Below are 21,833 nucleotides of genomic sequence, written 5' to 3'. Positions count from 1 at the left end.
TGGATAAAGTGAGTTTTATTTCATTTTTCAACTATCAATTAAAATCATTAGTAGATGCATTGCTCTGAAGCTAGACTGATGTATTCAAATACCAGGTTAGCAATAAGATACTGCAATAGTTTGTCAGTCATTAGGGATGTTCTGAACTTTGGCCAAATAATCATAATGCTAGTCTATAATTAACTGATTCTGACTGATTGATTGATATTTATTGTCATATGTACCAAGCTACAGTGAAAAGTATTTTTCTGCTGCCAAGGGAACATACACAGTATGTACATAGTAGACATGTGGGCGGCACGGTAGCACAGTGGTTAGCACTGTTGCTGCACAGCTACAGGGTCCCAGGTTCGATTCCCGCCTTGGGTCCCTGTCTGTGCGGAGTCTGAACATCCTCCCCGTGTCTGTGTGGGTTTCCTCCAGGTGCTCTGGTTTCCTCCCACAGTCCAAAGATGTGCAGGTTAGGTGGATTGGTCATGCTAAATTGCCCTCAATGTCCAAAAAAGGTTAGGGGGAGGTGTGGGCTTAAGTAGGGTGCTCTTTCCAAGGCCCGGTGCAGAATCGATGGGCCAAATGGCCTCTTTCTGCACTGTAAATTCTATGAATCTATGAAAAGAATAATCAACAGAGTACATTGACAAATCTTCATCAATAAATAGTGATTGGTTACAGCGCGGATCAAGGGTCAAACAAGAAATACATGAGCAAGAGCAGCATAGGTCATGGTGAAGTGTTCTTACAGGGAACAGATCAGTCCGAGGGAGAGTCATTGAGGACTCTAGTAGCTGTGGGGAAGAAGCTGTTCCTAAATCTGGATGTGCGGGTCTTCAGACTTCTGTATCTTCTGCCTGATGGAAGCGTCTGGAAGAGAGAAAAGCCTGGGTGTGGGGGGGTCTCTGACAATGCTGCCTGCCTTTCTGAGGCAGGGGGAGGTGTAGACAGAATCAATGGGAGGGTGGCAAACTTGTGTTATGCGTTGGGCTGAGTTCACCACACTCTGCTGTTTCTTGTGATCTTGGGTGGAGCAGTTGCCATACCAAGCTGTGATGCAGCCAGATAGACTGCTCTCTATGGCACATCTGTAGATGTTTGTGAGAGTCCATGCAGACATGCTGAATTTCTTTCGTTTCCGTAGGAAGTAGAGACGTTGTTGGGCTTTCTTGACTGTTGCATCAACGTGAGTGGACCAGGATAGACTGTTGGTGATGGTGACCCCCAGGAACTTAAAGCTATCGACCATCTCCACTTTGGAGCCATTGATGTAGTCAGGGCGGGTGTCATGCTACACTTCCTGAAGTCGATCAGTTTCTGGGTCTTTCCAACATTTAGAAAGAGGTTGTTTTCGGTACACCATGCAAACAATGATCTATCTCCCTTCTGTAGTCTGATTCATCGTTGTTTGAGATACAACCCACCACAGTTGTATAATCCGCAAACTTATAGATCGAATTGGAGATAAATCTTGCCACACAGTCGTGTGTGTACAGGGAGTACAGTAGAAGACTGAGCAAACATCCTTATGGGACCCCGGTGTTGAGGACTATTGTGGAGGAGGTGCTGTTAAACATCCTGACAGATTGCGGTCTGTTGGTGAGGAAGTCAAGGATCCAGCTGCACATGGAGGGGTGAAGTCCAAAATTGCAGAGTTTGGTTATAATTCTTGTCGGGATAATGGTGTTGAAGGCGGAGCTGTAGTCTATGAACAGCAGTCTGGCGTAGGTGTCCTTATTGTCAAAATGTTCTAGTGGTGATTGTAGGGCCAGAGAGATAGCATCTGCTGTGGATCGGTTGCGGCGATAGGCGAACTGCAATGGATTGAGACCGTCTGGGAGACTGGCGTTGATCCACCTCATAACTAGCCGCCGAAGCATTTCATGATAACAGACATCAGGGCCACCGGTCGGTAGCCGTTGAGGCACGCTGCCTTGTTCTTCTTTGGTACTGGTATTATGGTGGCCTTGAAGCAGGTGGGGACCTCGGAGCAGAGGGGTGAGTTGTTGAAAATATCACTCTCAAGCTGGTTAGCGCAGGCTAAGTGCTAGCGCAGGCTGAGTGCTCGCCCAGGGACTCTGTCGGGACCCGTTGCTTTTCACGGGTTCACTTTCAGTTCCTCCTTGTGAACAAGCATAGAGCGGAACTTTCAACTTTGGGGCATAAAAATTATAATTTCATATCAGTCACCTATTGCTAATACTGTCCAATTGTTTTTCCATTTTTTCCATTCGTGATTGGAGAGGACTTCAGCGAGCACTCACTGACAAGTGTGATTGTCCATCTAAGAAACTCATGTCATTGGTCATGGATCATGTGGATTGTCATTATGTGGTTGGTGTACCTGGTCCTAGAGCTGCATCATGACCATACACTTGGCAGGTGTTTCTCGGAGGTGGGGTTGGTCTTTGGACTCAGGATCGCTGGTTCCTTTTCTGAACCTTCTCTTGCTGTCAGGTGTTCTCGAAGAATTGTATCTCTTCAATCAGAAAGTTCCTGCAAGTAGATCTCTTCTGAGCAAGGATCGCCTATGTTGCATTTCTTGAGGTAAGTCGTTGAAGTGCTTCTTTTGTCACACTCTTGTTCGGCAGTCCTCCTTGAGCTGGGTGAAGAAGATTTGCTTTGGCAGTTTGGACACTGGCATCCTAAGCAGTTGGCTGGCCCAGCAGAATTGATTTTGGATGATCAAAGCATGGTTGCCCATGTTTTGACTCTCAACAAGTCTTGTTCCACTATCAGCCCTGTGCTCACTAACCTACATTGTCGCCCAGTTAAGCAATGTCTTGATTTAAAAATTCTCATCCTTGTTTTCAAATCTCTCCATGGCTTTTCTGATCTTTGCAATGTCATCCAACTCCACAATCCTCAGCTGTCTGTGCTCCTCTAATTCTGGCTTCTTGCGCATCCCTGATTTTAATTGCTGCCCCATTCAGTCTCCCAAACCCCGAGCTCTGGAACTCCTTCCCCACACTTCTCAATTTCTCTACCTCACTTTCTTCCTTTCAGACAGTTCTTAAAACCTAACTCTTTGAACTAGCTTTTGGTCTTCTGACCTAATATCTCCTTGCGTGGCTTGGGTGTCATACTTTACTTTATAATGCTCCTGTTAAGCACCTTGGGATGTTTCCTTATGTTGAAATGTTACATTGGTTTAAGTAATTGTTGTAGTGAGAAGTCTGGTTTACCTTTAAAGCCCTTTTCCTTATTGTAAGTTAGTTAGTGGCTCTTGCAATCGTACATTTAGCATTTACTTTTGTTTAAGTCAAAATATCCTGCATCTTAATTTTGGCAAATATATTTTAATTTTCAACTGAAATTTCTTTCCCGCATCTATTCTGTCACTAAGGCTGCTATCTTCCACCTTCATAGTGTTGCCTGTGTCCTTCTCTGTCATTCACATCTGTTACCTCTAGGTTTGACTTTCGAAATGCTTTCCAGGTGGTCTCCCTGCTTCCACAGATATCAATTTAGCTGAAATGCCACTAATTGTTTTACACACTTGGAGACTTGTACTTCCAATATGTCCATACTGGGCAGCACGGTAGCATAGTGGTTAGCACAATTGCTTCACAGCTCCAAGGTCCCAGGTTCGATTCCCGGCTTGGGTCACTGTCTGTGCGGAGTCTGCATGTTCTCCCCATGTGTGCGTGGGTTTCCTCCGGGTGCTCCGGTTTCCTCCCACAGTCCAAAGATGTGCAGGTTAGGTGGATTGCCCATGCTAAATTGCCCTTAGTGTCCAAAATTACCCTTCGTGTTGGGTGGGGATACTGGGTTATGGGGATAGGGGAGAGGTGTGGGCTTGGATAGGGTGCTCTTTCCAAGAGCCGGTACAGACTCGATGGGCCGAACGGCCTCCTTCTGCACTGTAAATTCTATGATTCTATTATACTGGATAGGCACTGTGTTCCTACTCGCCAATTAAAAAATACTTGCATTCTTTTTCACATTTCTCCATGGCTTTGCCTTGCCCTGTATAGGTGACGTAAGTTTTTAACCCAGTATTTATTTTTTCCTGACAGGGTGGGTGTGGCGAGGTTATTTCCTCTTGTGGGAGAATCTAGAACTAGGGTCCCAGTTTAAAAATAAGGAGACATTTTTCTCCCCGAGGGTTATGAGTCTTCGGAACTCTCTTTTTTAAAAGACGGTAGAAGCAATCTTTCAACATTTTTAAGATAGAGGTAGATAGATTCTTGGTAAGCAAGGGAGATTCTTGGTAAGCAAGGGAGTGAAAGGTTATCAAGTGTTGGTGGGAATGTGGAGTTGAGGTTACAATCAGATCAGCCATAATCTTATTGAATGACCAAGCAGGCCCCAGGGTCCAAGTGGCCTACTCCTCCTAGTTTGTATGTAAGTTTGTATCAGAAAAATGTATTGCATTTGCCAATTGGCTTTTCTTTTTTTCTTTTCCCCTCCATTTTTGTCAATGGAGCAGATTTCAGATAATATGCAGATTTCCTTGTATGTATGTATATATCCATCTATGTCTGCCTAACCATCCAGATTTCTGCAATCACCTAGGAATATGTTTTAATTTCTATCGACAAACATTGGCAGTGACCATTTGAGTAACGTCAAGGGGCAGCATGGTGGCACAGTGGTCATTGCTGCCTCACAGCACCAGGAACCCGGGTTCAATTCCAGCCTTGAGTCCACTGTGTGGAGTTTGCATGTTCTCACTTTGCGTGGGTTTCCTCCAGGTGCTCTGGTTTCCTCCCACAGTCCAAAGATGTGCAGGTTAGGTGGATTGGCCATGATAAATTGCCCCTTAGTGTCCAAAAGGCTAGTTGGGGTTACTGGGTTACAGGTATAGGATGGGGCGTAGGCCTAGGTAGGGTGCTCTTTCAGAGGGTCTGCGCAGACTCGATGGGCCGAATAGCCTCTCTTTGCATTGCAGTGATTCTTTTTTAAGTTAATTTGATCTACAGTATTAAATGACAAATTCTTGCCCTGGAAATTCAAGAAAGTTAAGAATGACTCCTTAAGACACATGGAAAGTAAAGTGAAGTTCACAAGGGGACAGAATATATATTATGAAAAACAGTTGTTCATTGCTGTATTAATTACAGATAATAGCTCAAATGAAAGTGAATTATCATATCCTTGGGGCATTCCAAAGTGCTTCACATCCAGTTAATTCGCTTTTGAAGTTTATGCCAACCTTCTTTAAAATTATATTTTTTTAAAGGAAGCGGCTTTCAAATACTTGTAGTAAAATGTTACATGTTTGACTAAAACAGTTTTTCTTCTGGATTTCATAGATTATCATAGAATTTACAGTGCAGAAGGAGGCCATTCGGCCCATCGAGTCTGCACCGGCTCTTGGAAAGAGCACCTTACCCAAGGTCAACATCTCCACCCCATCCCCATAACCCAGTAACCCCACCCAACACTAAGGGCAATTTTGGACAGTAAGGGCAATTTATCATGGCCAATCCACCTAACCCGCACATCTTTGGACTGTGGGAGGAAACTGGAGGAAACCCACGCACACACGGGGAGGATGTGCAGACTCCGCACAGACAGTGACCCAAGCCGGAATCGAACCTGGGACCCTGGAGCTGTGAAGCAATTGTGCTAACCACTATGCTGCCGTGCTGCCCAATTTAGTGCAACAATTTTTCCCTTTCCTGTCGAGACTGTATTTTGGAATAATGGCTTAGGGAGACAGGTTTACGTTTCCATGGTGACTAAAGGCTCTGTGTACTTCTCTTGCATCTTTAAAAGAGCTTTCCAAAACATAATTTTTCAGTCACCTATTTAAACTTTTCTTTCTTTGATTGTGCCATTTTGGAAGATTTTTATGATTTTAAAGATGCTATGATGTGAACGTTGTTTTGGTGGACTCTTAAATTAAATGCTCTGAGTGATTAGAAAATTACCAATCTGATTTTTATACAAAGGGAACAGAATGGAACTGTGGTAGTAAAACTTCCATTTTCTGAATTTTTGGTGCTGTAAGAAAATATTGATTGAACTTTTTTGTCAGACTTGAGTATCTATCATTGAACGGCAATTAATTTGAATGTTAAGATTTTTACACTGGTTGATTTGAAATGGTGAGAAACTAATGTTGAGACAGAAGCTGATTTTTGTACCATTCATTAAAGCTATTGAGTAGCAGATAGGCTACCGTCTTCCAGCTTGTGAAAAATCTAGCAATAGATTTTGATTGTGATGAATGTAAGAATTTCAGATATGTATTGAATTATATATATCTGCTGCAGTAATAGTTAAAAGTTTTGGTTAGTATGTGTATGTATCTGCTGCACTAAGGTTTAAAACAAATCCTGGTTTAAAAGACTGGCAGTTACTGTGGCTACAGGAGGGGTAATTATGGTATTGTAAAGATGAGGTCATCCTTATTTCAAACCATTTTTATCTGTGAAAGGACGACCCTAATGGATTTTTATCATATCTGGGGAGTAGATAATTAGAGACATGAGACTGGATTCTCCATTGGTGGGATTCTCCACTTCGCCGGCAGTGCACACATGCCCGTGGGTTTCCCGATGGCATGGGGTGCCCACAATGGGAAACCCCATTGGCCGGCTGCCAGGCAAGAAGATCCCACTGCTGGCGGGGGCACACCGGGTGGACAGAGAATCCTGCCCGTTGTGGTTAAACCTAAGTAATCAGGTTGTGGGATTTGAGAGGGATAAGGAAGATATAATTTCTGTAATACTGTAGAAAAAATTGAAGCAGTCCAGTTTTGAGTCAGTCACTGTAGATATGGCCGTGAACAGATATCAGCTTTTGGGGAACAGTTGTCCTGAAGGCACTCGCTTGCGATCTCTCACACTCTCTCCTGGACTCGTGCGCTCTGTCTCTCTCGCGTGCGCTCTGTCTCTCTCGCGTGCGCTCTGTCTCTCTCGCGTGCGCTCTGTCTCTCTCGCGTGCGCTCTGTCTCTCTCGCGTGCGCTCTGTCTCTCTCGCGTGCGCTCTGTCTCTCGCGTGCGCTCTGTCTCTCTCGCGTGCGCTCTGCCTCTCTCTCGTGCGCTCTGCCTCTCTCTCGTGCGCTCTGCCTCTCTCTCGTGCGCTCTGCCTCTCTCTCGTGCGCTCTGCCTCTCTCTCGTGCGCTCTGCCTCTCTCTCGTGCGCTCTGCCTCTCTCGTGCGCTCTGTCTCTCTTGTTCTCTGTCTCTCTCTCTCGTACGCTCTATCTCTCTCTCTCTCTCGTACGCTCTATCTCTCTCTCGTGCGCTCTCTCTCTCTCTCGTGCGCGCTCTCTCTCTCTCGTGCGCTCTGTCTCTCGTGCGCTCTGTCTCTCGTGCGCTCTGTCTCTCGTGCGCTCTGTCTCTCGTGCGCACTGTCTCTCGTGCGCTCTGTCTCTCGTGCGCTCTGTCTCTCGTGCGCTCTGTCTCTCGTGCGCTCTGTCTCTCGTGCGCTCTGTCTCTCGTGCGCTCTGTCTCTCGTGCGCTCTGTCTCTCGTGCGCTCTGTCTCTCGTGCGCTCTGTCTCTCGTGCGCTCTGTCTCTCGTGCGCTCTGTCTCTCGTGCGCTCTGTCTCTCGTGCGCTCTGTCTCTCGTGCGCTCTGTCTCTCGTGCGCTCTGTCTCTCGTGCGCTCTGTCTCTCGTGCGCTCTCTCTCTCGTGCGCTCTCTCTCTCGTGCGCTCTCTCTCTCGTGCGCTCTCTCTCTCGTGCGCTCTCTCTCTCGTGCGCTCTCTCTCTCGTGCGCTCTCTCTCTCGTGCGCTCTCTCTCTCGTGCGCTCTCTCTCTCGTGCGCTCTCTCTCTCGTGCGCTCTCTCTCTCGTGCGCTCTCTCTCTCGTGCGCTCTCTCTCTCGTGCGCTCTCTCTCTCGTGCGCTCTCTCTCTCGTGCGCTCTCTCTCTCGTGCGCTCTCTCTCTCGTGCGCTCTCTCGTGCGCTCTCTCTCTCTCGTGCGCTACCTCTCTCGTGCACTACCTCTCTCGTGCGCTGTCTCTCTCTCGTGCGCTCTGTCTCTCTCTCGTGCGCTCTGTCTCTCTCGCGTGCGCTCTGTCTCTCTCGCGTGCGCTCTGCCTCTCTCGCGTGCGCTCTGCCTCTCTCGCGTGCGCTCTGCCTCTCTCTCGTGCGCTCTGCCTCTCTCTCGTGCGCTCTGCCTCTCTCTCGTGCGCTCTGCCTCTCTTGTTCTCTGTCTCTCTCTCTCGTACGCTCTATCTGTCTCTCTCGTACACTCTCTCTCTCTCTCTCGTACGCTCTATCTCTCTCTCGTGCGCTCTCTCACTCTCTCTCGTGCGCGCTCTCTCTCTCGTGCGCTCTGTCTCTCGTGCGCTCTGTATCTCGTGCGCTCTGTCTCTCGTGCGCTCTCTCGAGCGCTCTCTCGAGCGCTCTCTCTCTCGAGCGCTCTCTCTCTCGAGCGCTCTCTCTCTCGTGCGCTCTCTCTCTCGTGCGCTCTCTCTCTCGTGCGCTCTCTCTCTCGTGCGCTCTCTCTCTCTCGTGCGCTCTCTCTCTCGTGCGCTCTCTCTCTCGTGCGCTCTCTCTCTCGTGCGCTCTCTCTCTCGTGCGCTCTCTCTCTTGTGCGCTCTCTCTCTCGTGCGCTCTCTCTCTCGTGCGCTCTCTCTCTCGTGCGCTCTCTCTCTCGTGCGCTCTGTCTCCCTCTCTCGTGCGCTCTGTCTCCCTCTCTCGTGCGCTCTGTCTCTCTCTCGTGCGCTCTGTCTCTCTCTCGTGCGCTCTGTCTCTCTCTCGTGCGCTCTGTCTCTCTCTCTCGTGCGCTCTGTCTCTCTCTCTCGTGCGCTCTGTCTCACTCTCTCGTGCGCTCTGTCTCACTCTCTCGTGCGCTCTGTCTCACACTCTCGTGCGCTCTGTCTCACTCTCTCGTGCGCTCTGTCTCACTCTCGTGCGCTCTGTCTCACTCTCTCGTGCGCTCTGTCTCACTCTCTCGTGCGCGCTGTCTCACTCTCTCGTGCGCGCTGTCTCACTCTCTCGTGCGCGCTGTCTCACTCTCTCGTGCGCTCTGTCTCACTCTCTCGTGCGCTCTGTCTCTCTCTCGTGCGCTCTGTCTCTCGTGCGCTCTGTCTCTCGTGCGCTCTGCCTCTCTCTCGTGCGCTCTGCCTCTCTCTCTCGTGCGCTCTGTCTCTCTCTCTCTCTCGTGCGCTCTGTCTCTCTCTCGTGCGCTCTGCCTCTCTCGTGCGCTCTGTCTCTCTCTCTCTCGTGCGCTCTGTCTCTCTTGTTCTCTGTCTCTCTCTTGTATGCTCTATCTCTCTCGCTCGCACGCTCTATCTCTCGCTCGTACGCTCTATCTCTCTCGCTCGTACGCTCTATCTCTCTCGCTCGTACGCTCTATCTCTCTTGTACGCTCTATCTCTCTCTTGTGTTCTCTCTCTCGGCGCGCTCTCTTTCTCTCTCGCTCTCTTTCTCTCTCGCTCTCTTTCTCTCTCGCTCTCTTTCTCTCTCGCTCTCTTTCTCTCTCGCTCTCTCTCGCTCTCTCTCGCTCTCTCTGCTCTCTCTCCCTCTCTTTCAGCTCTCTCTCTCCTTAACTCCTCCCCCCCTCTCTCTCTCTCTCTCTCTGCTCTCGGCGCTCGCTTTCTCTCGACGCTCGCTTTCACTTGGCGCTCGTTCTCTCTCCGCGCTCTCGCTCTCACTCTCGTCGCTCTCACTGTCTCTCTCGTTGCTCTCACTCTCTCAGCGCTCTTGGCTCTCTCGGCGCTCTCTCTCTCTCTCTCTCTCGCTCTCTGTCTTTCTTTTTGGCTTTCTCTCTCTCTCTTCTCGCGTCCCAAGGTATTTCAATACAACAAGTATTCCTGTGTTTGGTAATACTGTGTTAATAATAAAGTTTGTTTTAATGCTCTCTCTCGTGCTCTCGTTCTCGCTCTCTCGCTCTCGCTCTCGTTCTCTCTCTCTCGCTCTCGTTCTCTCTCATGCTCTCGCTCTCTCTGCTCTCTCTCTCTCTCTCTCTCTTTCAGCTCTCTCTCTCCTTAACTCCTCCCCCTCTCTCTCTCTCTCTTTCTCTCTGCTCTCAGCGCTCGCTGTCTCTCCGCGCTCTCGCTCTCACTCTCGTCGCTCTCACTGTCTCTCTCGTCGCTCTCACTCTCTCAGCGCTCTTGGCTCTCTCTCGGCGCTCTCTCTCTCTCTCTCTCTCTCTCTCTCTCTCTCTCTCTCTCTCTCTCTCTCTCTCTCTCTCTCTCTCTCTCTGGCTTTCTGTCTTTCTTTTTGGCTTTCTCTCTGTCTCTCTTCTCGCGTCCCAAGGTATTTCAATACAACAAGTATTCCTGTGTTTGGTAATACTGTGTTAATAATAAAGTTTGTTTTAATGTACCATATCCTAATTTTTGCATGGAGTCACTCGTACAGTGAAATATCCTTTCTTCACAGCTTTACAAATTTATACGTTTCTGTCTGTTTTCCGAGCAAATGTTGGGGTCTGGTCCAGAATCATCATAATAATGATGCCGATACTTGCCATCGGAGGTAGGGAACTCCAATTTCTGATGAACCGTGGGCCTTCTGTGCATGTGCCTGCTGTGGAATAGCCACATACGCAGAGTGTGATTATTTTACGCTCTTTAGAAAAAAATTGGGGGGGACTTGTTGTTATCGGCCAGGGCTCAGAGAACCCCAAAGTGTATCATGGAGTTCACCTGACCCACAACTTTTAATAGATTGTGGTATGGGGAGCACATGGCCCACTCTACAGGTGTGGTACAGCAGAAATGGAAAAGTATTTTTTAAAGCAAAACAGTGTTCTATGAACTCAAGGTAACCTTTTTAAAACATACAGTGAACATCTTAGCAACCATAATTCAAATAAAACCCTCAAAAACTACAACACTAAGTAATCCTTTAAGCTTTCCTTTTAACACCCATAAGACTTAAAAACAAAACCTATAACAGAAGCACATCAGGTTAAAGTCACTACTGCGACCAATTATTAGTTTCAAATCACCAAAGGATCGATTTACAGTCTTTGTATTACAGAGAGAGAGATTCATATACCTTCTGGCTGTGACTGCAGCTATTCAGCTCTGAAAACGAAACTAAAACACCCCCTTCAGCAAACAGCCTAAAACAAAAGTAAAAAGCTGACAGACAGCCCAGCTCCACCCAGTCTCTGACATCACTGCAGTAATAAACACCCATTTCTTAAAGATACTCTCACTACATATATTTATGTACAAACCTATGTCTTTTTTTTAAATAAACAATTTTATTGAGGTATTTTTGGCATATAAAACAGCAACATTATACCGTAGTGTACAAAAAGCAAATAAAACATAATGCAAGCATCGGCTCCCCTCTCACAATAACCTGCCTAGGCAACCCCCTACTCTATTCTACCCTATCTCCACCCCCCCCTGCTGACTATTAATTCTCCGCAAATAAGTCAACGAATGGCTGCCACCTCCGGGCAAACTCTGACAGCGATCCTCTCAAGGATCGCTGAGAAAGCTCGCCATGTCCGAAAGCCATACTTCAGACTTCGGAGGCTTTGAGTCCCTCCATGCCAACAGTATTCGTCGCTGGGCTACCAGGGAAGCAAAGGTCAAGACGTCGGCCTCTTTCTCCTCCTGGACTCCCGGGTCCTCCGAAACCCCCAAAATTGCCACCTCAGGACTCATTGCTACCCTAGTTTTCAATACCCGGGACATGATGTCTGCGAATCCCTGCCAGTACCCCCTTAGTTTAGGACACGCCCAGAACATGTGATTTTATGCTCTTTAAGTTGAAGACTGGCCCTGCATGCCTGTGCAGAAGGAAAAAAGGAAGAATGGTGTGAAAATGCAAGTCGGATGACCTGGAACAGCGAGCCATTAACAAGTAGGTGTCCCAGGGAATGATACACCGGATAGGGACAAGGAGAGTTCTGAAACCAATGAGGGGGGTAGGCCGAGACTTTAAAAGGAGGCGACAGAATTCTATAGGTCCTGTTAGAAGAAAGAAACAAATAATAGGTTCCAATTTTAAGGAAGAGCTGCGAGGAGCAGATTTTAAGTGAAGTGGATGTGAGAGAAACCTTGATGATCTGAGAAGGCAGTCAAAGGTTGGTGACTCATACTGCATGCAAAGGTACCTCTTTGAAGTAATGGTATGTATTCTGCTTGAAATTGTTCTTGGAAGGTGAAGCTCAAATGTACTGAGATCCGGGGTAAAGAATCTCGGAAGGCGAGATTGAAATCCTGTGAAATGGATTGTGTTGAAGCTGTGTGAGTGGGAGCGACCTTTGGAGAGGGCTCCAAGGCAAGCTTTTCAAGGTGGAGACTTTGAGGAGAATCCAGAGAGAAAACTAGAGACCCTGGTGCAAAAGACCGTTTCAATGAGATTGGCTGGTTTATAATGGGCCGAATGTCTGGGTGGGTTGTTGAGAAATCCATGGAATTGGGTTTGATCACATCTGTTATTTATTTTGTAGTGTGTTGTGTTCAACTATTTTTTGCGTGTCAATTCACATGCACCTCATGTTTGCCCTCAATATTACCGTATGGGTGCATATTGTAAATTGTTTTATTTTTCTAAGATTTTAAAGTTCATGTTTGTTTGTTCAAAACAGATCTTGTGGTTTTATTCAATTAATAAGCATCTCGAATCTTAAACTATCTACTTTCAGCAAAATGTTCTTGGTCCCTAACCGGGTATCCACCCACTATCCTGGGTCTGGTAAAGGAGTGTAACAATTTGGGCAGGGGGAGACTCTCATACAAGCTGTTAGCATATTAGCAGGTGAGCGATTGAAGACAAACCTCCAAGTGATGTGAGGCGAATATCGGTACACGAAGAACATATATTTTGGTATTATAAACTGGGTTTGGGTATATTATGCCACTGGGTTTGGGAGCTGGTAAAGATTAAAATTTCAATCCCTTGAGCAGATGTTGGAATATAAGTAACAAAATGGGTAACCCACCCACTTCCAGAAGGTTTGGGGCATGAGAGAATGCCCAGCCTTCTGGTAAAGGGTCAGTCACTAATGTATTTGAAGGAAGCTGCATGCCTTCATTTTGGAATTCATCCCTGTTTCCTTCCCACTAGGCAGTTATCATCAGGGCCTAAGTTCAGTTTTACATATAACTGGATTAACTCTGGCTGACTTTTTCACCCATTGGTTTGTTTTATGTAATTCGACATGACTGGCTTGTTCTAAATGTAATAATTGGAAAAAATTGATTTGGGTAAAGCCATAGAAGCTGGGGAAGAAATTGTGATTGCTTAAATTTGCAGCAGACCTCTTGGGCTTCTGGGACCCCAGGTGAAATTAAATGTGGTTTAAAAAGCTTTTAACTAAAACTCCCCTGAAACTGGAGAGAAAGAAAATAAATTGGCAAGTTAATGAGGAAGAAATGCAATCTGGCATTGCAGACTAAAAGGTAATAAATAAGGTGAGTTGATGGGGAAGATCTTCAGAGTAAATATAAAACAGCTGCAGATTTCTGGGGCAGTGGAAAGGTATAGAAAATGGTGTGGGGGAATTCTTATGCTTTAGAAAATGGTAGTGGGAAAGTGCTTGTAGTCTTGTCACAGAATCATAATTCTTACAGTGCAAAAGGACAACATTCAGTCCCAGTTGTTTGCACTGACTCTTCAAATGAGCAATTCACCTAGTGCAATTCTCCTAGTGCTATTCACTTGCCATCTCCAGATACAAGTGCTGGGAAATGGGATTAAAATAGGTGCTTGATGGCTGGCGCAGGCAAGATGAGCCGAAGGTGCTCTTTCTGTGCTGTCAGATTCTGACTCTAACCTTGCACATTGTCCCTTTTTCAAAAACATTCTAATTCCCTTTTGAGTGCCTCGATTAAATTAGCTTCCACCATGCTCGGGCATTCCAGACCTTTACCACTCGCTGTGTGAAAAAAGTTTTTTCTCATATCGTTTTTGTTTCTTTTACCAATTATGTTAAATCTGTGCTGTCGTGTTCTTGATAGTTTCTCCCCATCCACTCTGTCTAGACTGCTCATGATTTTGAATACCTCTAACAGATCTCCTCTCAGCCTTCGCTTCTCCAAGGAAAACAGTTCCAACTTCTCAATGTATCTATGTAACTAAGTTCCTCATCCCTGGAACAGTCACGTGAATCTTTTCTGCATTCTAAACATCCTTCCAAAGGTATGGCACTCAGAACTGGCTGAGGCCAAACTAGTGTTTTATACAAGTTCAATGTAACCTTCTTGCTCTTGTGCTCTTATGTCCCTCGCAATGTCAATGTTGTTGGGAATGATTCATTTAGAGAAATGGAAATAAATTGGGAAAATGGTGAATAGATAAATAAAATTTTGATTTCTCCAGCAGTGGCAGCATTTGGGCTTTTCAGAAAGAGGTTGTCGCTCGAGCAATAAGCTGCTTAGATAGTGAGAAATAGAATAGGTTGTCAATGTTGGAGAAAAGTAATTTAATGGAAAACAAGTTGTAGAAAGAATGAAAACAAACACATTTGGCAAAGCAATGTAATAGGTAGAAAAAAAAGGACTGGGAATTAATCAGTCATATTAAAATACATAAGGGAGTCACAAAAAATGATTGTATATAATAACAATAGATGATGATGTGAGGTAGATATACATGACGGCTAATTTGTATCGGGCCCGGGTAATGTTACATGACAACATGCTGTTGTATAGTACTGTGACCTGACCAAATTACCATCAAGGGTCAGTACAACTATACTTTTCACCCAACCTGGAAGATTGAAATTTCAAAACAATTATTTTTAAACAAAGTACCGGATCAGTGAAACTTAAACCAAATTATGGCAGTTCGCATTTGTAGAGAAATTAGGTTGTGCCGAATAAATTGGTGTTGCCCCAAGTCCAATAAATTAAGATCTTCTAAGCATTGAGAAAATTTATGTTTTTAAAGTTTTAAAATAGCTCCTAATCTTTAAGAAAAATAATTCACATTTAAACTGTTGTTCCAAGTGGTAAATTCCCAGAGCTGAGAATTGAGTGAACCTGAATATATATTATATACTGCATGCCAATTTGTCAGTGGTTTAGAAAAACTCGATGCATAAGTCAAATTTTATTTAAAGTATAGTGATTAATTTAACTCTCCTCTCTTCCCCCCCCCCCCCCCCCCCCCGCTTAGCTGAAGCAGCAGCCTGCTTAATCCCCCCACACCTGAAACAATTGCTGTATGCATATCCCATTAATCACACTTTTTTCCCAATTCATATCAGTAATCAGTGTTGACAAACCTTTGACCTTTTACACAGACTTGCCTTGTCAATTGAGTATTCTTTCCACCACCAATGAGGCCCAAGATTTTGGTAACTCGCACTGAGACATTTTGCCGCTCTCCAACTGAGACACATCTCCAAACTCTGGCTGTCCCATCTTTCAGATCCTTGGATTCTTATTTTTCACTCCAACCTTTTTAACCCCCATTGAAGTGCCACTCCCCACCTATGTGAAACATTTCACCCAACAATCACCCACAGTTCCATGCTCCCAACTCCCTTCCCAATGGGGTGCTGGTTCCCAAGACTGAGGCATGAAGACATTCCATCTTCCATTTAAACGCACTCGATCCTCGCTGACACTTTCTCCCTCTGCACCTTCTGACACCCTTCTACTTCTAACCTCCATCTTAAACCTTGTTTTCGTCCTCCATATCACCGTTCTCTGCTTTTACCTCCCTATCTGTTTTGCACCTCTTCCTCTTCCTTTTTCCTTCACCTTTCTGGGCTTTTCCTTTCTTTCCCTCCACCTGCTCCTTACTCCACCACCATTCTTCTCTCTGCACCCCCCTCTCTTCCTCCTCCACCTTTCTTCCTCTCACTCTGTTCCCTGTTGGTGAAGATTGCAGAAACCCGTTTTGTCAGTAGATTTAATTTAAACTAGTTATAAAATAGCTTGGAGAAAATGTATTGATAGAAAACTTCATGATAACAGAAGAGTATTGCAATCTTATTTGAACACAGAAGGCCGAAGATGGCTGGTGCCTCTTGCAGACTCTGTTGCAGCATTATACAAAGTATTTTGGTGACAGGAGTAGGGAGTTGGAACAATGTCACTTGAGGTCTGTAATTAATAGTGTGGCAGGCAATGCCAATACTTTCACCACAATAAAAAAATGTTTCCATTACAAATGTTAACAGAGTGGGACTGAAAATAATTGTGACACACAAATTATGATAAATGTGGCCAAGGAAGTGCATGCCAAATACCAGGTTTTAAAAATCTATTATAGCTAGCTGTGACACTACATAGAATCAGTAGGTATTCTTGGCTATTAATTTTTGATTTTTTCTTTTGACAGGATCCTGAGCAGCAATAAATTAACAGAGTTGAAAAACCACTCATTTATTGGACAAATATACCTAGAGAGATTGTAAGTATCAACTTTTAGTTTTTCAGCCAAGTAAACCTATAAGTAAAATTGTTTTATCCTCTGGAGTATCTTAATGTAACTTTGCAGCACTACAAGCTATCAGCTGAATACAGTTGATTAGTGCTCTGAGTGAAATGAAGTTAGATAGAAGTATTTGATGAATTCTGAACGGATTTACTTCCAAAGTTGTGGTGGCACAATAAAAGTTCACAAGATATCAACAAAATGGGTAAAATAAAGCAATGTGCATTAAGACCATAAGAAATAGGAACAGGAGCAGGCAGTTCAGCCCTTCAAGCCTGCTCTGCCATTTAATAAGATCATGACTAATCTAACACTCACTGAAGTCCACTTTCCTTCCTTCTCTCCGTAACCTTTAATCCCCCTACTGATAAAGAACCAATAATCTCAGCCTTGAAAATGTTCAAGGACTCTGCCTCCACAGCTTCCTGGGGTAAAGAGTTCCAAAGATTCACCACTCTTTGAGAGAAGAAATTCTTCCTCAAATTCCTCTTAAATGAGCACACCCTCTCTGCGACTATGCCCTCTGGTCTGACACTCTCCCATTAGTGGAAACACCCTCCCAACATTTGTTCGGTAAACACTAAGAATCTTATAAGTTTCAGTCATATTATCTCTCATTCTTCTGAACTCTAAGGAGCGCAGACCCAACCTGTTTAATCTTTCCTAATATGGCAGTCCATCCATAACCAGGATCATCCTAGTAAATCTATGTACTGCTTCCAATGATGTATCTTTCTTTAATAAGGGGACCAAAACTGTACGCAGTATTCTAAATGTGGCTTCACTAGTACCATGTGCAGTTGCAGCAAACCCTTACTTGTATCCTCCAGCCCCCTTGAAATAAAAAACATCATTCCATTTGCCTTCCCAATTACCTTCTATACCTGTTTGCTAGCTTTGAGTTTCATGAGCAAGGACACCAAGCCCCTTTCTGCAGTGTCTCCATTTAAATAAAAATCTGCCTTCTCATTCTTTCTTCCAAAATGAGCAATCTCACATTTTCCCACATTGCATTTGCCAATTTTCTGCATATGTACTCAAATTGTCACTATCACTCTGTAAATTATTTATATTCTCTTTACATCTTGCCTCCCCCCCCGCCCCCACCATTGTACCATCTGCAAATTTGGCCACAGTACACTGTGTTCCTTCCTCCAAATCAGTAATGCATGTTGTGAGGAGCTCCAGTCCCAGCACTGACCACTGGCATTCCAATGGTTACTGCCCTCCAACATGTGAAAGATCCCTTCATTGCAACAGGCTGCCTCCTGTTAGTTGGCCAATCATCTGTCCATGCCAGAATATTACTTCCAACACAGTGAGCTCCTATCTTGTGTAGTAGCCTTTTGTTTGGCACCTTAACAAAATGCCGTTGGAAAATCCAAATATAACATTGACTGGTTTTCCTCTATCTTCTAGCTGATAACTCCTCAACTGCATTAGCACTGCTGCCTACTGCAATTGTTAGAACAGGGCCATCTGAACCCTGTTCCATTCAGTAAATCTCAAATTTAAAAAAACAGATGACCGGTACAGGAAATTAGTGAGAAGATTGTTTTGCTTGCAATTGAAAGTGTTTTTAAAAAAAAAAAAAAAAATTTGATTAAAGGTTTTCATAAAATATCAATAACAAAATGAGAACGGAAAAAAAACCCAACAGTGTTAAGTACAAAACACAATCTAAAAAAGCAACCCCCCCCCGTACATAAATAAATAAATTAACATTAACACCCCGACTTAACACAACAGGTGTATACACCCCCTCAGACCCTCCAGTGTAAATAACATAAACAAAAATAAAGTAAACCCCCCCCCCCCACCCCCCGAGCTGCTGCTGCCATTGACCAATGTCTATCGTTCTGCCAGAAAGTCTAAGAATTGTTGCCACCGCCTAAAGAACCCTTGTACCGACCGTCTCAAGGCAAATTTGACCCTCTCCAATTTAATGGACCCCGCCATATCGCTGATCCAGGATTCCACGCTTGGGGGCCTCGCATCTTTCCACTGAAGGAGAATCCTTCGCCGGGCTACCAGGGACGCAAAGGCCAGAATACTGACCTCTTTCGCCTCCTGCACTCCCGGCTCCTCTGCCACCCCAAATATTGCGAGCCCCAAGCCCGGTTTGACCCTGGATCCTACCACCCTCGACACCGTCCTTGCTACGCTTTCCAAAATTCCTCCAGCGCTGGGCATGCCCAGAACATATGGGTGCGGTTTGCTGGGCTCCCTGAGCACCGAACACACCTGTCCTCACCCCCAAAGAACCGGCTCATCCTTGTCCCGGTCATGTGTGCCCTGTGCAGCACCTTAAACTGTATGAGGCTGAGCCTCGCGCACGAAGAGGAAGAGTTCACCCTCCCTAGGGCATCTGCCCACGTCCCCTCTTCGATCTCCTCTCCCAACTCCTCCTCCCACTTACCTTTCAACTTCACCACCGAGACCACCTCATCCTCCTGCATCACCTGGTACGTTTCTGAGATCTTCCCCACTCCCACCCACCCCCCCGAGAGCACCCTGTCCTGTACTGTGTGTGGCAGTAGCCACGGGAATTCCACCACCTGCCGTCTGGCAAACGCCCTTACCTGCAAGTACCTGAAGGTGTTCCCCGGGGGTTGCCTGTACTTCTCCTCCAGCTCACCCAAGGTCGCGAACTTCCCGTCCACAAACAGGTCCCCCAACTTTCGTATCCCTGCCCTGTGTCACCCCGAAAACCCTCCACCTCTTCTTCCTGGGGCGAACCGGTGGTTTCCCCCGTAATGGGGTCCACGCCGAGGCCCCAACTTCCCCCCCTATGCCGCCTCCATTGCCCCCAAATTTTGAGGGTCGCCACCACCACAGGGCTCGTGGTATACCTCCTTGGAGGGAGCGGCAGCAGCGCCGTTGCCAGCGCCCCCAGACTCGTACCCACACAGGACGCCGTCTCCAGCCTCTTCCATGCAGCCCCCTCCCCCTCCATCACCCACTTGCGCACCATTGTCGCATTGGCAGCCTAGTAGTACCCACAGAGTTTGGGCAGCGCCAGCCCCCCCCTATCTCTACTCTGCTCCAGGAACACCCTCCTCACCCTCGGAGTCCCTCGCGCCCACACAAAACCCCATTATACTCCTGTTAACCTGCCTGAAAAAAGCCTTCGGGATAAACACGGGGAGGCACTGGAACAGGAACAAAAACATTGGAAGTACCGTCATTTTGATTGACTGCACCCTACCCGCCAAGGACAGCGGCAATGCGTCCCACCTCTTGAACTCCTCCTCCATTTGCTCCACCAGCCTTGTAAAGTTAAGCCTATGCAGGGCACCCCAGCTCCTGGCCACCTGGACCCCCAAATATCTGAAGCTCCTCTCCTCCCTTTTTAGTGGGAGCTCGCCAATCCCCCTCTCCTGGTCCCCTAGCTGAACTACGAACAGCTCGCTCTTCCCCATATTGAGCTTGTACCCTGAAATGTCCCCGAATTCCCTAAGAATCCTCATTACATCCGGCATTCCTCCCACCGGGTCTGCCACATACAGCAGCAGGCCGTCCGCATAAAGCGACACCCTATGCTCCTCCCCACCCCGCACCAACCCCCTCCAGTTCCTCGACTCCCTCAGTGCCATAGCCAGGGGTTCGTTCGCCAGTGCGAAGAGCAGGGGGGACAGGGGACATCCCTGTCTCGTCCCTCGGTGCAACCGAAGGTACTCGGGTCTTCTCCTATTTGTGGCCACACTCGCCATCGGGACCTCATACAACAACCTAACCCACCTGACAAACCCCTCCCCAAACCGGAACCTCTTCAGCACCTCCCACAGGTACCCCCACCTTACCCTATCGAAGGCTTTCTCAGCGTCCATCGCCACCACTATCTCCGCCTCCCCCTCCCTCGTGATAACGTTCAAAAACCTCCGCACATTCGCGTTCAACTGTCTCCCCTTCACAAACCCCGTCTGGTCTTCATGGATGATCTGCGGCACACAATCCTCAATCCTCGTGGCTAAGACCTTCGCCAGCACCTTGGCATCTACATTTAGCAAGGAAATCGGTCTGTAAGACCCACATTGCCCGGGTCATCATCGGGGGTAAAGCCCCCCCCCCTCCCTTGCCTCATTAAAGGTCCTAACTAACAGCGGGCCCAACAGGTCCATATATTTTTTATAGAACTCGACCGGGAAACCGTCCGGCCCTGGTGCCTTCCCCACCTGCATGCTTCCTATCCCTTTGCTCCTATTCCTATCCTCCAGCCCAATCGGGGCCCCCAGTCCCGCCACCAGTCCCTCTTCCACCTTTGGTAACCTCAATTGCTCCAGGAAACGGCCCATCATTCCCTCCTCCCGTGGGGGCTCGGATCGGTACAATTCCTCGTAGAAGTCCCTGAAGACCCCATTGATGCCAACCCCACTCCGCATCACGCTCCCTCCTCTGTCCTTAACTCCCCCGATCTCCCTAGCTGAGTCCCGCTTCCGAAGCTGATGCGCCAGCATCCGGCTTGCCTTTTCCCCATACTCGTAGGCCGCGCCCTAGGCCTTCCTCCACTGCACCTCCGCCTTCCTGGTGGTCACCAGGTCAAATTCGACCTGGAGGCTGCACCTCTTCCTCAACAATCCTTCCTCAGGCTCTACCGCATACCTCCTGTCTACCCTCACCATCTCCCCCACCAGCCTCTCCCTCTCCCCCCGCTCCTTGTGGGCCCTAATGGAGATCAGCTCTCCCCTCACCACTGCCTTCAGTGCCTCCCATACCATCCTCACTCGGACCTCCCCGTTGTCGTTGGTCTCCAAGTACCTCTCTATACTTCCTCGGACCCGCTCGCTCACCTCCTCGTCCGCCAATAGCCCCACCTCCAAGTGCCACAGCGGGCGCTGGTCCCTCTCCTCCCCCATCTCCAAGTCCACCCAATGCGGGGCGTGGTCCGAAAAGGATATTGCCGAATACCCGGTATACTCTACTCTCGCTATCAGCACCCTACTCAAAATGAAAAAGTCGATTCGAGAATAAGCCTTATGGACATGTGAGAAGAATGAAGATTTCCCTAGCTCCCGGCCTTGCAAATCTCCAAGGGTCCACCCCTCCCATTTGGTCCATAAATCCCCTCAACACTCTAGCTGCCGCCGGCTTCCTACCCGTGCTAGACCTGGAGCGATCCAGTGCTGGATCCAACACTGTGTTAAAATCTCCCCCCCATTATCAGGCCCCCCACTTCCAAGTCTGGGATTGACGAATGTGATATAAAATAATTGTTTTAGAGATATTAGTTACTGTAATGTAGAGATAGGCCAGTCTCATTCTGGTGAGTTCACAGACAAAGGATTTCAGAACGCATGGCAAAGCAAGGAGGAGGTGTGTCCAGCTACGGAGGGGAAAAGGATGCTGGTTAATAGGGGGCCAGAGGAAGGGATTGGAAGTGAGCCAATTGGGATGTATGGCCAGGTCAGGAGGGGTATAGGATGACCTATGGGAATCGTGTATGTGAAACTTGATGCCATTTGAATGTATCAGTAGAGATTCCTTTGCCCTACAGACTCGCTCGATTCCGGGGGTGCAGAAAGCAGGATGTGTTCTGTACCACTGTGAATTGAGACAGACTTGCAAGTCAAATAAAATAACTAATG

At 47.0% G+C, this 21,833-nt stretch overlaps 1 protein-coding gene across 3 annotated transcripts in view; it reads left to right on the top strand.

Annotated features, from left to right (window-relative positions):
• Window positions 1-21,833, top strand: part of adgra3 (adhesion G protein-coupled receptor A3) — a 272,209-nt gene that overhangs the window by 87,391 nt on the left and 162,985 nt on the right. For all 3 annotated transcript variants that reach the window (XM_072496488.1, XM_072496487.1, XM_072496489.1), the window contains one exon: window positions 16,153-16,224. In XM_072496488.1, coding sequence (XP_072352589.1) covers window positions 16,153-16,224 — 72 coding nt within the window. Of the gene's footprint in view, window positions 1-16,152; window positions 16,225-21,833 lie in introns of those variants that run through there.

This window comes from Scyliorhinus torazame, chromosome 3, assembly GCF_047496885.1.
Source record: "Scyliorhinus torazame isolate Kashiwa2021f chromosome 3, sScyTor2.1, whole genome shotgun sequence".
Classification (NCBI taxonomy): domain Eukaryota; kingdom Metazoa; phylum Chordata; class Chondrichthyes; order Carcharhiniformes; family Scyliorhinidae; genus Scyliorhinus; species Scyliorhinus torazame.
Note: the sequence above shows the minus strand (reverse complement) of the source record. Positions and strands in the feature narration are given on the sequence as shown.